We start from the raw sequence: 14,366 nt of genomic DNA, 5'->3' as shown, positions 1-14,366 counted from the left end.
TTCGCCCCCTTACTTCGGCGCCCGGGGTCGTCGCCCCGCTCGCCCCCTCCCGCACGGCACGGCCCTGATTTATAGCAGTCTTATCCAAGAGTTCTAAAACAGATCCTTATATACATTGTTATTAGCTATAAATAATTACAAGAAGAAATGTTACGAAATTATGATACAATCCAATGTTTTGGTAACTTTGCAAGGTGCATTGAAAAGTGTGTGTGAAAGTAACTATGTTTTTGCACGTAAGTGTTTTGATTTTTAACAGGGCACGTTAAAAGTTCCTATTATTATTATTACTGAAAAAGTGAAATATAATTTCTAGTTTAACATTCAAGGCTTATGTCTTTTAGGTTTAATGTGAAATGAATGATTGTGAATGATTGTGAATGATTGTGAAATATTTGGTGGAATGATAATATGGGAGGAAACGAGAAAAACCTTGGGAAAATCCACGGACAGCGTGTTGTCCTCCACGAAATCATTTAACCTGGGATCGAACAAGGGACTCCTCGCAACAGCTCCATCTCTGATATTATTATTATTACGCAAGTGGGACTCATTTTAATGTTATTTACGTCCTTATGTTTGTTACTTCACACCCAAGATATTATAAAATAGAGGATCTGCCTATACAACAAAATCATGAAGCCACACGTTACAGTTTCGCCACACCCACTCTGCCCGCCCCTCCCAATAAGATCGCAATGTTCATGCCGGAGCGAACATTCATGTCGGAAACGAGAGTAACCAATCACACTCGATTATTGTGCCGATGTTTTTTTTTTCTGCTTCATTGAGATAATAAGATGAAGATACATATGGACAGATCCTCTGTTTTATAACATCCTTGCTTCACACAATAACTAATGAACGAAAACGAATTTTCTTTCTTTTCTTCTTTCTTTTCTTCAGTAGATAGCTAGACTAATTATCTCGGTTGGATTCGCTAATGGAGTCAAGACGTTAATATCTTAAATAGTTATCGGAGACATGTTCGTCCGTTACTCCGCACGATAACGTTTGAGCGAAAACTGATGTTTTATAAAATTGTGTTATTTGCAATAAACAGCGAGAGGAAAGTTCATTAATGGGGCTAATTCGATAACATCTTAATAGATAACAATGATTTCAACGGTACCTGTCCATAATTACTCCATTTATAAAAGTGACCCGTGAAGAACGCAAGTATTGAAATGCCTACAATTTCTGTTCTAGTAAAATCTTTAAGATTTACGTCCCACGATTATGCCGACTAGGCTAAAGAAGACGGTATGATGATTAGAAATGAATGAAATGCTGGAATGAATAAAGTGGAAGGAAACGGGAGAATCCCGAGAAAACTCATGCACCGGTATTCGTCCACCACAAAGCTCATTGGCGCGAGTTGGGATCGATCGTACGAAGGACCCCATGCACCATAGGTGAACGCTGTACCGCTGAGCTACCGCGACCCTTCTGTTCAAGTAAGTTAGCAACACTGAACGTTACACGATTTTCATCTGTTATCTTTGTGGTTAGTAATTAGTGTTGCCAATTTAGGGATTTTGTCGCTAAATCTAGCAATTTTATAATATATTTTAGCGACAAGCTTTGTTTCGTTTACCATTGTTAAACTAGGGATTAAGCGACTTTTGAGATGTTGTACAGCGAACAAACTAGGATTATTTCCATTGCAATTAAGATTTCTAGCGACTTTTCGCAGTATGTTTAGTGACATTATTATTAAAGTTGTTGGCAACACTGTTAGTAATCACGGAGCGCTGAATAGCACATGGTTGTCGTCGCCAAATATAACAACAGTCTCTACACAATATTCAACACATTTAGAATAAGTTTTCATTATGACAATACGCTGTTCCGACGTGAAGCGCTCCATTCTTAACCGTACAGAAAATAGACGATGATCATACGCTATTCGGTGCTCTGTGACCACTAACCAGTGTTGCCAGATGCCTAGAGTTGAATTTCCCACATCAATTATGAAAATTTTCCACATCTGCCTGATTTTTCCCACAATATTTCTTTTATCAATTTTATAACTTTCAATTACCGAATTAACATAGGTTTCTACAAAATACTCTTCACTAACAGGAAGAAAAGTTTACAGACTAAATATTAGTAATTAATACGAGGATGGTTTGAATTAACTAATTAAACCATTGTTCTGCGCTAATCGAAGTTTAAAACTATCATGTGCTGATAAACCTGGATTTGCAACAAACAGCGGCTTCATTGGTTGATGCAAAACATCATCCGCCTTATGCAGAGTCGTTTGAATGTATGATTAACATCAGATTAAAGGCTTGTCTACTACGGGAACCTTGTTAGTCGAACTCTTTAGTATCTGACTAATCACACTTGAAAATGACTCTGCGTACGGCCTCATATTTCTAATTCAGTATATGAGCCATTAGATTAATGAAATCATAAACAACAGCAACAACAAATCAAAGTTTCACATACTGAAGAAATCTGACAAAAATTAACAATAATATTAACTCACCACAGGGATATCAGAACAGGGGGTGCAGAAGGGCCTTCAGCATCATTAGTCGTACAGGTCATCGGAGTTGTGGAGAGAAAGATGAGCGCTGCTGACCTTGAAGGAAGAGCAATCTATGTTCTTCGCCTGAAAAGCTGATATCACTACTGCCACTGCATTAAGAGCATAATCTCCAATTCTGTTCCTCTTTTTTGTTTTCATATCATTCACAATGGAGAAAATTCTTTCCGATTCAGCATTTGAGTGGGGCAATGTGAGTACAAGTCTTGCAAGCTTGCCTAGGTTGAGGAACATAAGTTCATCATTAAAATCTTTCGTTTTTGAAATGATATCCCACATGATATCCAATTCCATAGCCATTCAATTACTTTTTTTCGTTGGCATTAAAGAAGTGTGGCAGAACCATCCATTCAATAAACAAATCGTTTTCGTCAATACGCTTACTGAAATGTTTGGCTAAATGTGTAAGCTCTTTTAGCTCATTTCTAGAATTTACTTCTAAGGCTACAGAGGGAGACAGAAACTTTAGTTCACGAAGGAGAGGTTGATTCACTGGTAAGCGTCGTTGAATTTCAGTCACCACTGTAACATAAAATTCCAAACATCTCTTTCGCACTTCTTCTGCCCCGGAAGTTGGTAACTCACTTAACAAATTCTCAGCGTCTGGGCCAAGGTACGTTTCGGACAAGGGAAGAAAGTTTCTGGGACATGAAGCATTCACTGTCTCTATATCTTGTAAAGCACTTGACACTAAAAAGTTCTGCCCTATCTCCTTCAGAAGACGCACAGAAGATTCGGTTAAGGTATGAATAAGTATTTTCCGACCTTGAAAAAGAACATTAAAAGTATTAAGGTACCTCAACACATATTTGAGGAAAAACATGTATGTCTTTGTGAATAGATTGATAACTTCTGTCAATATCATTTCTGCACTTTTCAATTTATCTTCGAAGACTGCTAATTGAAAAAAAAAAAAACTTTTGAGCGCCTCCCAATTTTCAAGAATACGACACACGCACGCATGCATTGCTAACCATCTCGTAAGGGCAGGCTTGAGAATTTTTTCCTTTCCGTGTTCCAAAATTCTTGAATTTCGTGAAATTGTGCATTTCGTATTGAACTACATGACAAATAGGAGGAAATATTCCTTACGAGTTCTTCCGGTGCCCGCGGGAATTTCTCACAGGCTTTGCTAACGATTAAAGCTGCAGAGTGACAGATGCATCCCATGGAAATTATTTGGTCTAGGAATTAATTCGTGCGGTTGGACAAGAGATGGCGCAACGAACGGAGCGTCCCACAGTTCCGTGTATCCACACATGTGTTGCAAATCCCTGTCATCGCGTATCGTTCGTAGTATAGGGCAGTGGATTAAAGCGTCAACAACACCAGTTTGTAGTTAAGTGAACATGGCGCAATTTGTGCCTGATAAAGTGTTTTTGCGGGGTGTCCTGCTGCATTACTTTAACATGCAGAAAAGTGCGAATGAAAGTCATCATATTTTGGTGGAAGTGTATGGTGACCATGCTCTAGCTGAGCGAACGTGTCAGAAGTGGTTTGCACGGTTTAGAAGTGGTGATTTCGGCTTGGCAGACCAAGAACGAGCTGGACAGCCAAAAAAATTTCAAGACGAAGAATTGACAGCATTGCTCGAGCAGGATTCGTGTCAAACGCAGGAACAACTTGCAGCAGCATTAGGCGTTGATCAAACAACAGTCTCCAAACGCTTGAAAGCCATGGGAGTGATTCAAAAGATGTCATATTGGGTTCCACATGAATTGAAAGACAGAGACGTTGAAAGACGAAAAACCATTTGCGAATTGCTGCTTCAACGACAGAGCAGAAAGGGGTTTCTGCATCGAATTATTACGGGTGATGAGAAGTGGATCCATTACGAGAACCCTAAACGAAAAAAGGCCTGGGTGAAACCAGGTGAACCAGGTCCATCACAACCAAAACGAGATATTCACTGTGCAAAGGTTATGCTGTGCATATGGTGGGATATGAAAGGTGTGGTGTACTATGAGCTGCTGCAACCGGGTGAAACTATGAATGGAGAACGTTATCGACGACAATTAATGCGTTTGAAGCAAGCTCTGGCCAGAACACGACCAGAATGGGAGAACAGACATGATAAACTTATTGTTCAACATGATAACGCTCGCCCACATGTCGCAAAACCGGTCTAAACCTATTTAGAAAATGTCGGATGGGAAGTTTTACCCCACCCGCCGTATTCACCAGACGTTGCTCCTTCGGACTACTACTTGTTCGATTGCATGAACAACGATTTGATTGGACAGCGGTTTACTTCTTCAGAAGATATCGAAACATGGGTCTCTGACTGGATCGCTTCCAAGGATGAGGACTTCTTTCGCCACGGAATCCGTACATTGCCTGACAGATGGGCGAAAGTGGTGGCTAGCGATGGACAATATTTTTCTTAAGGTATTTATGTATTTTGTGTTTGTACTACAGCTTCAATGTGTGCGTACCAACCGCACGAATTAATTCCTAGACCAAATAGGTCACTCGAAACCTTATTAAGGCGCGAAACAAACGAGTCTCTGGCCCCCACCATAACACTGGCTCCATCACAAGCAACTCCAACTATATTATTTTAGAGTATATCCTGGAAATAAGACACTCTTTAAAGGCGGTATATATGTTTTCTGCCGAACAGTCTCGTGAATCTAGAAAGCTCCAAGAGCTGAGTTTTCACTCTCCCTGTTATCGGTTAAATGTAGCGCACAAGAATACAAAGAAACTTTTTAAATCCAATATCTGGACTTTCGTCAACTAAAATGGAGAAAGCGGTATCTTTTATATCGTTCACAACTTCATCTGTTTCAACCTGAGCAACATTCTTGATCAAACTCGTACATTTCGTTCGTTTTAATTTTAGTTCCTGAGCAATTGTATAATCTTTGAAAATATCTTGAACAACGGGAACTAGGTGATCAACTATTTGTAACGCTACATTGTGCTCAGCGAAGAAAGCGGCTAGTTTTATCTCAGCTTCTTTCACTTTCGTTGGGGACGTAGGAGTTGAGTTGAGTTGATTTTAGTTTAGCGTCCCTTTCAGCAGCGAGGCTATATGAGACGTGGACCTACTGATTAACGTGGAATCCGAATCACATGAGCTCCCGCCGGGGGACGTAGGAGTATCTTTAGTGTCTGTCTTATTTATCTGCACATATCCGCTGATTGATGATGTTGCCGAAAATGATTTCACTGCGTTTTTGTGTTTTAGACCTTTGCTATGTTTTTGAAGATCACTTTTCCCACATTGTAGTTCAACATTGCATACAACACATCTACACTTACAGTCATTACCCGGTATTCGTTTTAACCAGCCTTTAAAATCTGGATCATTTAGCCAGTCCTCTTGAATTTTTTTCTTTCTGCTTTGTTTCTCTTTTTCTTCAGATGAAAGTTCTCCGCGAATCTTCCTGTTCTTTTTTGGCGTTCCTAGTATTCTACTCATTTTAGTGAACACAGGGCTACACCACCACACACTGCACACAATCGGAAATGTTCGTAATCCAGACAAAGCACTTCCAGAATCCTATTACGTCTTAAGCCTCGTGCCTAATGAAATCCAAATGACGATATTTTATATGACGCTCAGTTTCAAACAAGACGCACAAATATTTTTAATACGTGTGGACGGAATGCCACATCCTACCCTCACCGCAATAATACAAATAATCTAACGAAAGAAAATATTATGTGCAGTACGTTACTTAACATTTACACATAACAATAATCATACAAACGGTAATTGAATTGGAAAGCAGAAGGTGAATATAGTAAAGTTTAAACTCCGCCTACCCTACTCCAGTTTTGGCTTCCTCCTACATAATGCTTTCGATATAGGGACTAGGGTCTACTCCTTAAATTAGATGCCTGTGAGTTGAATTTTCTCGAGTGTTGACAGATTTGTTTATATATATTGTGGACGAAGAAAAAGACAATGCGTGAATTGTATAACTCTTGAGTGTTGACATGCTTTTTTCACCTATCTTACTCTTATTGTAATTGTTGTGAAATCGCAACGGTTGGTGCGGTCTTTCTTTGATTGACGTTTACTTATCAGAACCCAACAATGTGCTATAAATATTTTGAGGTGAATGTAATACTGTAATAGGGTTATATTGACTTAAAATTTTGCAGCAAAAGGAGACATTTTCAACATATTGTACAGAGGGGAATAAAACTATTTCTCCTTAACCCGTGAGGAGTGTGATTCTTTAAAATATTATTGCTAGAAAACCCATTATATTTCCTGCTCTCTGAATATAAGAAATTTTTATTCGCTTGACTTGATCACAAAAAAAAAAAAAAAAAAAAACTAAGACGATGTTGAAATTTCCCACGTTTTCGTTCTATTTTTGCATATTTTCCCTTTTTCCCATACTTTGAAAATTATCTTCATTTTCCCCACGTCCGTGGGAAATTTCCCTCAATCTGACATCACTGCCACTAACCATAAAGATAACAGATGAAAATCGTGTAACGTTCAGTGCTGCCAACTCAGTAGAACAGAAATGGCGGGCATTTCAAAAGTTGTTCTTTATGGGACACCTTTAATTATTGAAACAAAGGGTAGTAGAAGTTGTCGTTGCACATATCGCCGTTAGATGGTTTCAAACACCCTCCAGGAGGTAACATCTGTAACGTATATAGGAACCACCAGGCCCGTAGCCAGCTCAAAAATGTAGGGGGGGCCCGGTTGAAGTTAGGGGGGGCCGATCCAACCATATGATAGTTCATCACCATATTATATTTCTTTTGCAAGCAAAACTTTTAGGGGGCCAGCAAAAATTTAGGGGGGCCCGGCCCCCTAGACCCCCCTGGATACGGACCTGGGAACCACCATCTAAAATGTATCGATTATAACTTAATATTCTTATATTTTACGTTACAATCAGCCCACAGTTCACGTAATTTTCAAAATATGTCAACACGATCGAGTTGCATAAAATCAGACACACTATATTGAATCACTATTACCTTTTTATTGTCAAAACTCCATTAATTATACTTTTTTCGGTTGTCATAGCAACGTTTTTTAATAAACAACTATTTGCTTTTATGGTAACTATGAGTACCAATTATACATATAAAATCAACATAATTCTGAGCTACTAAGATTAAATCTTATTTCTTTATATTTACAATCAACAACATATCAATTCTCTTTTCTTCTTCTTCTTCTTCTTCTTCTTCTTCTACACGACAGATTGTGTACTTTTACGCACCGTTGCCAAAATCAAGATATAAAAAATGGAAGTAATTCTCAAAACAGATACATAATATCGTTGTACGTACATCTACCGGACGAAATTGAAACTTTTAGAGAGTGATCCTTTTTTACTGTTTTATCAGTTCTTTAATTATAATTATTGTTATTTCTTACAGAGACATTAGACTTTCTGATATGCCTGACCAGCTATCTGGGAAACATCCTTTACAGCACAGCAACGAAATTATCAAAATGAAGGAACCCACTGACAACTACCAAAGCTCACTGAAACACGACACGCATGTTACTGAATCGGCTCAAGAAAGGGTAAAGTAAGTTTGATAGATTTAATATATATATAAATACTATAACAAATGACCAAATTTTATGTGTCAAGCCTAGTAGCGGACAGGCAACCACTCTAGATTACCATGATAGCGCAGGAGCGGACTCGCAAATTGTAGGGCCCCCCCGCTAGACTAAAATGACGGTACCAGGAGCGCACCCACGCGGGGTACACCGGGTCGGCATCCCGAAACCAGAAACTTCATTACTTAACATACATTTGTACATTTTCTTAATAAAACTATACTTGTTTAGTAGAGAAATACTTTATGTAGACTAAAGACTTCACTTGACTCATTATTTGTATTATTCCTTTAGTGATTAAAACACTTATTTGGGGAACAATGTGACAGTACTTAAAAATTATCTATCGCTTTTTTCGGTTGTAGAATAACACCCGTTCGAATATGTATACCATAGTGCAGTGTTTCTCAAAGTGTGGGTCGCAGGCTGTTTTCCGGTGGGTCGCGAGAAGTTTTTCCTCGATTGAAAATTTTATTTTGATGCTGAAACATATGTTGTGAAGTACTATTCAGAAAATGAAAATTGGAAGCGTTTGTTAATGAGGTGAAGAATAAATGGTTACTCAGAGCCCGGCACTGTCGTACAGCCACTAGAAATGCTGGGTTAGGATGGAAAGAAAGAGGATGAGTCAAAATCTGTCACGAGGTAGGACATTGCGTTGGGAATACTGTTAGCTCTGTGCTACCTTTCTAATGGAAACACTTTAACCCTCTCTGCGCATGCATACAATTTCATATGACACGGTTATTGAGAAAGAATGTCAAAGTGTATTTGGATAAAAGTAAATGGGCCAGAAAATATCTTTTATTATTTAATATGGGTCGCAGTAACAACAAGTTTGAGAATCACTGCCATAGTGTATTGTACGATTGGACGATCCCTCCTAACATAAAATTCTGGGTGCGCGCCTGGAGGGCACACTGTATTAATGTGTTAAAAACTGTGTTTGACATATTTTACATGCTTTATCAATCGTTTATTTTCTTAGCTATAAATATAAACAGTATCATGTCTACTACGTTAGTACAAAAGCAAAATAAATAAATAAATAAATAAATAAATAAATAAAAAAGTACAAAAGTTTTCGAAGGATTTTAAAAAAGAACATTTTCATACTAATGTATACAATGTATAATTACGATTATCACTTCTAATTGTCAACATACTCAGCAATGGAAATATGATGAAATCTTTGAGTTTAACGTACCACGATTATACCCGTTAGGCTAAGGGAAACGATGATTAAGGTAAGTGAATGATGATCAAAAATGGTGAAATGGGAATGTAGGAGGAAACGGAAGTACCCCTAGAAAACCCACTGACACGAAGTTGTCTGCCACAAACTTACTTGCAGGAGGTCAAACCAGGGACCCTACGCACCAGATGGAATCGTTTTTACCACTGAGCCACCCTGCCCCCACACACTTTTAAATGAATTTAGTATTGGTTACATTTTGCATTATCTTTCATATATTGTGTACAACTTCTTTCGTTGCTTGATTTTTTTTATTTAATTAATTTTACTTGCAAAAATCAAACACCAATTCTTATCCAGTGCTAGCAAAATAGAGTAATTCCAGGTTTAACGTAAGTAATGCGTTCTGTAAGTCTTTAGTACGTAACTTAAATGTTATGTAAATTGATGGATTGATTAGTCTAGAGTTTAATGTTCCGTAGTAGGGTGGGGACACTTGGGCTTGTTTTTTTTCCTACTGCGCATGCGCAAACCCTGGACGCTGATTGGCTGGCGCATGTCACGTGACCCCGCCACGCCCCTTGACGCTGATTGGCTGGCACATGCCACGCCCCTTCACGCTGATTGGTCGGTGCAGGCCACGCCCCCGGCCACGCCCCTTGACGCTGATTGGTCGGTGCAGGCCACGCCCCCGGCCACGCTCTTTTATGACCTCCTATCTACTGCGCTGACTGGCTGGCGGCGGACCCCCTTCCGATTGGCTGGCACCGGACCCCGCCCCTTAACGGCGATTGGTCACGCTCTTTTATGGCCGCCATTACCGCGCTGATTGGTCGGCACTGGGCCCCACCCACCGCGCATGCCACATAAGATTTGTTCCCTTTTATGAGCACTTTACGAACACATAGCAGAGCAGATATCACATTCTTCATTCGCCTATTTAACGCAGCACATATTACACAGAGACTCGTTCCCTTTTATGAACACTTTACAATCACATAGCAGAGCTAATAAAAGAGTATGGCATATTTTCCAATCAAAATTTAAACATAGCAGAATTAATAAAAGAGTATGGCTTATTTTCTTTTACGGGGGTAGCAACACCCCCAACCCTCCTCCTTTCTCATCCAGGGCTTGGGACCGGCAATGGCGGAGTTTAAAAAAATAATACCATCATACTCTCATAAATGAATAAAGCATAATATCATTAGCATCAATAGTGGTGAGTGAGAATTTGTTTAAGAAATCGTGCAGTGAATAACCAGATGCACGACATGCTAGATATAGAAAACAGTAATGTCCACAAAATTGAGATAAATCACCTTGAATACGTCTATTATTCCATGTATAATACAGACAGTTTCGTTTTAAAAACCTTATATGATGTTGTATATAGGGAGGTATACCATAGCTATCGAAATACTCTCCCACACACATATTAGATATATAAAAAGCAACCCAATGTTCACCAGGCTTATCACTAGAATCAGTATTTATAATTATGGCGGCTGGAAATGTATGAATAAACAAAGGTAACTCATCGGCGGCATACACACCAATAAAATGATCTTTAGGCAAATTTTGTTGTAATGCTTCATAAAGCTCAATTGTATTTAACATTTTTTCCCTTTAATTAATATATACTTTTCTCTGGAAATCAATTTCTAATTCTGAAGAGAATTCACCATAAATAATTGTTGTTACAGGAGATGGCAGTGCTTCTTTAAAATGAACCTCTAGGCGTACACTTCCTTGCCGTTGTGGGCTAGTATGAAATCCAGCACTAGCACTAGAATCGGGAGTTAAATCAAACACCAGTAGAGTATAACCATTAGGATATTCGGCTAGTGAGATATTATTACCTTGATTAGAATAATAAATACCTGAACCTGTAAATAACGTGGAATATGCTTGTATATATAGCTTATTATCAAAATCAGGTTGTAATGGTTTGGAAGGCACAGGCGTTCCATCAACATACAGTGTAAAAAATGATATATTAAAATGCTGAAAATTGAACGGATTTGTCTGATAAGTACCATTAAAAGCAGTATTACTAACAAAACCAATAATAATACGTTTAGGCACTAGGCCTGAAAATAGATCTGGAAGTGTACTATCCATAATTCCTTGTGGCAGCGTTTCAGTCTTCACTTGCACTTTTGTTATAGGATATTTTACTCTAAATTTAGGATTTTGTAATACTTTATTTTGCGCTATTTTAACTGCTGGTGATACATCAACCTTTTTCACAAGCAATGTTGCATCTGTAATTACAACTTTTCCATCAGCATCTGCGTCACCCATTAGACAGAATGTAGGTTTAGCTGGAATTAGTTTAATGCGCAGTTGTACACCATTCAGTAAAAATTTCTCCCGATTAAATATATCAGCATGAATATAACCCAATAATTCAAATGACTGACTTAAAGTAGTGAGAAGAAAACGTTGTTTAAATCCTACATTAGCATCGGTCACACTGTCCATATGTCCTGCAGTATCTTTAAACCACATTGATGTTTGAAGATGCGTTGATTTAGCTTCAGCATTATAATTTAGTAGTTTTTCAATATACGATCGATATGGATATGTGTGTGAAGAGTAGGAAATAAGTTGATTATTTAAATATAATTGCAATTCACTGAACATTGCATTGAGAAAATCATTTACAGGGCCGATTTTCTTATCGGCAGAAGTTAAATTAGAACCATCTGATTTAGTAATTTTACCTTTAATATAAAACATTGTGTGCGATAAGTCAATATAGTCATCCCCATGACCGGGGACAACAAATTCTATTGGTGCATTATCAGCTATCGAAGCCACAGGCTTATATGGAACTATTTTATTACCTATAATACTGGTTTGAGTGGGTAAACCAGCAAATAAATCTAATTCTGATTTCATACACTCACACTGCATTTTTCTCTCTATTAATATTCACACATGGTAAAATTTATAATACCGTATTACGTTTGCGAAAATGTAATTTTACACATACACTGCCATGTTGGAAAGGAAGTGGGTTACCTGTACTATCTCTTAAATCAATAATAATTTGATCAAATTGTTTACGTTGCACGGAGACATAGTGAGGATTGTCAAAAATATGTACATTATTAATACCATACTCTGTAATATTTGTATTTATAATACGTAACAATGGAGCTACTGTGTCACCCACCATTTGTGGTTCTACAATATCACTGTAAATATACATAAGTGTAGGTAGCGATTTTTGTAAATCAGGTGGATAACGAGCATGATGCACAACTGCAATATCTTCTTGTTGTATGTGATCAAAACCTAGTATTCTGGCTAGTTCAGGAGATAGACGTACTTCTATACGCCTCTCTTGATCTTTTATTACTCTACTGACTTCAATTCGTTTTACTGATGCTTTAACTTTTAATTGTAAATTTAATATATCACTTTTATGATTAATTTGAGATAGAATATCATCAACATTGTAATAGTGTCCTGGTAAGATTTTAGTTATGTTCCAGCTTTCTGTATTCATGAGACGGTAATAAATATTATTAGTATATTTGGAAACATTCTGAAATGAATTTGTATAATGTACTTCAACAACTGCCGTCTCCCACTCACCTTTCTCTAGCACCAATGGATGATATAATTTGGTAGTATAACATGACAAAGTATTTTGTGGAAAATACTCCATAGAACTGTTACTCGGTAGTGTAAGATAAAAGCTAGTCTGTTCCATATTAATCAAAAATATCACTCTTCCTTTTCTTTTTACCACCAGTCGTCTTTGCAAAATGAACTTTTACCCGTTTTCTTCTTCTTCCAGATCCTTCCAACACTTGATTTATTTTATTTTGAGCTTTAGTTTTTAAATTATTTTTAGCTTCTTGCCAACGTGATGTTAAAGCTTCGTCAATAGGTCTATTATCACCTAATACATCTCCAGCTACATTAATTCCTGTACGTAACAATTCTTTACCAACAGTTTTAGCTCCTTGTTTAATTAACGGAAATACACTTCGAAATAAACCACCTAAAAAACTTCCAATACCATAACCTTCTTGATATGGTGCACCTCTATACACGTTATAACCACCTCCTGCTTGGTGCGTATAATATTTAAAGTATGGATCATTCATTATTATTATTTTTTCCTATATACACGAATATAACAGCTGTTTATAATATTGTATTGCGGCTAAATGTTTTTTAAATGTGACACAGGAATCCATGAATTAAAGGAAGGGGGATATCCCCGCCAACGAACAAGTACACGTTTACCTTTAACTTTTAAAATTTCATCTATTTCATAAACTTTAGGCAGAGGCACTCCTTGTAATTCCTCCTCGTAAAATGTACCATCAATTACTTCACCATTTAAGTCCTCCAACACATAAACCACTTTCTTTTCCTTATGTATCACCTGTTTTATTTTAAATATTTCTACAGTCCACTTTTCCTTGTACCCTTTTTCAAAATGCCGTTTTGCTTTAGCAATGCGCACAGTATCACCTTTTTTATATTTTGCAATGTTAGTATGTGGCATCGGTTTTATTAATTTATTCCAAACTTGTTGAAAAGTGTCCTGGTTCACACTGGCGGGTGGTAATTGATGAGCTCTATGTGGTCTAGAATTATATGCCTGAACAAGTTTCGATAGCACATCTATGTATCGGTAAGTCTTCTTTGCTGTAAAATATTTCCACATTCGTTCTTTAAGAGTTCGATTAAAACGTTCCACCACACTTGCCTTAATTTCGGAGTTTTGTGTTGTGAAGAATTTAATATTTTGCTTTTTTAAGTATAACTGAAATGGTTTATTAACAAACTCTGTACCTTTATCTGTTTGTAGACGTAAGGGTCTACGACGTGTAGATGCAAATATTTGCTTAAATGCTTTTATAATGTTTTCACCAGTTTTTGTACGTACAGGCACAGCCCAGGCATAACGACTAAACAAATCAATCACTGTTAAAATATACCTATTACCATCATTATACTTTTGCAGACTGTGCATATCGTTTAAATCAGCTTGCCACTGATCGTCAAAATTGAACACTAAATAGGAA

The 14,366-nt window shown here is 37.5% G+C and overlaps 1 protein-coding gene across 3 annotated transcripts in view; it reads left to right on the top strand.

The window, feature by feature from the left end:
* Positions 1-14,366, top strand: part of LOC145688853 (uncharacterized) — a 72,735-nt gene that overhangs the window by 37,734 nt on the left and 20,635 nt on the right. For 2 of the 3 annotated variants that reach the window (XM_081763022.1, XM_081763020.1), the window contains exon 6: positions 7,922-8,077. In XM_081763022.1, coding sequence (XP_081619148.1) covers positions 7,922-8,077 — 156 coding nt within the window. The remainder of the gene's footprint in view (positions 1-7,921; positions 8,078-14,366) is intronic. The other variant, XM_081763021.1, reaches the window with a different exon arrangement.

This window comes from Thermobia domestica, chromosome 7, assembly GCF_964235325.1.
Source record: "Thermobia domestica chromosome 7, izTheDome1.hap1.1, whole genome shotgun sequence".
In the NCBI taxonomy this organism is placed as follows: domain Eukaryota; kingdom Metazoa; phylum Arthropoda; class Insecta; order Zygentoma; family Lepismatidae; genus Thermobia; species Thermobia domestica.
The sequence above is the reverse complement of the archived record's forward strand: the minus strand, read 5'-3'. Positions and strand labels throughout refer to the sequence as shown.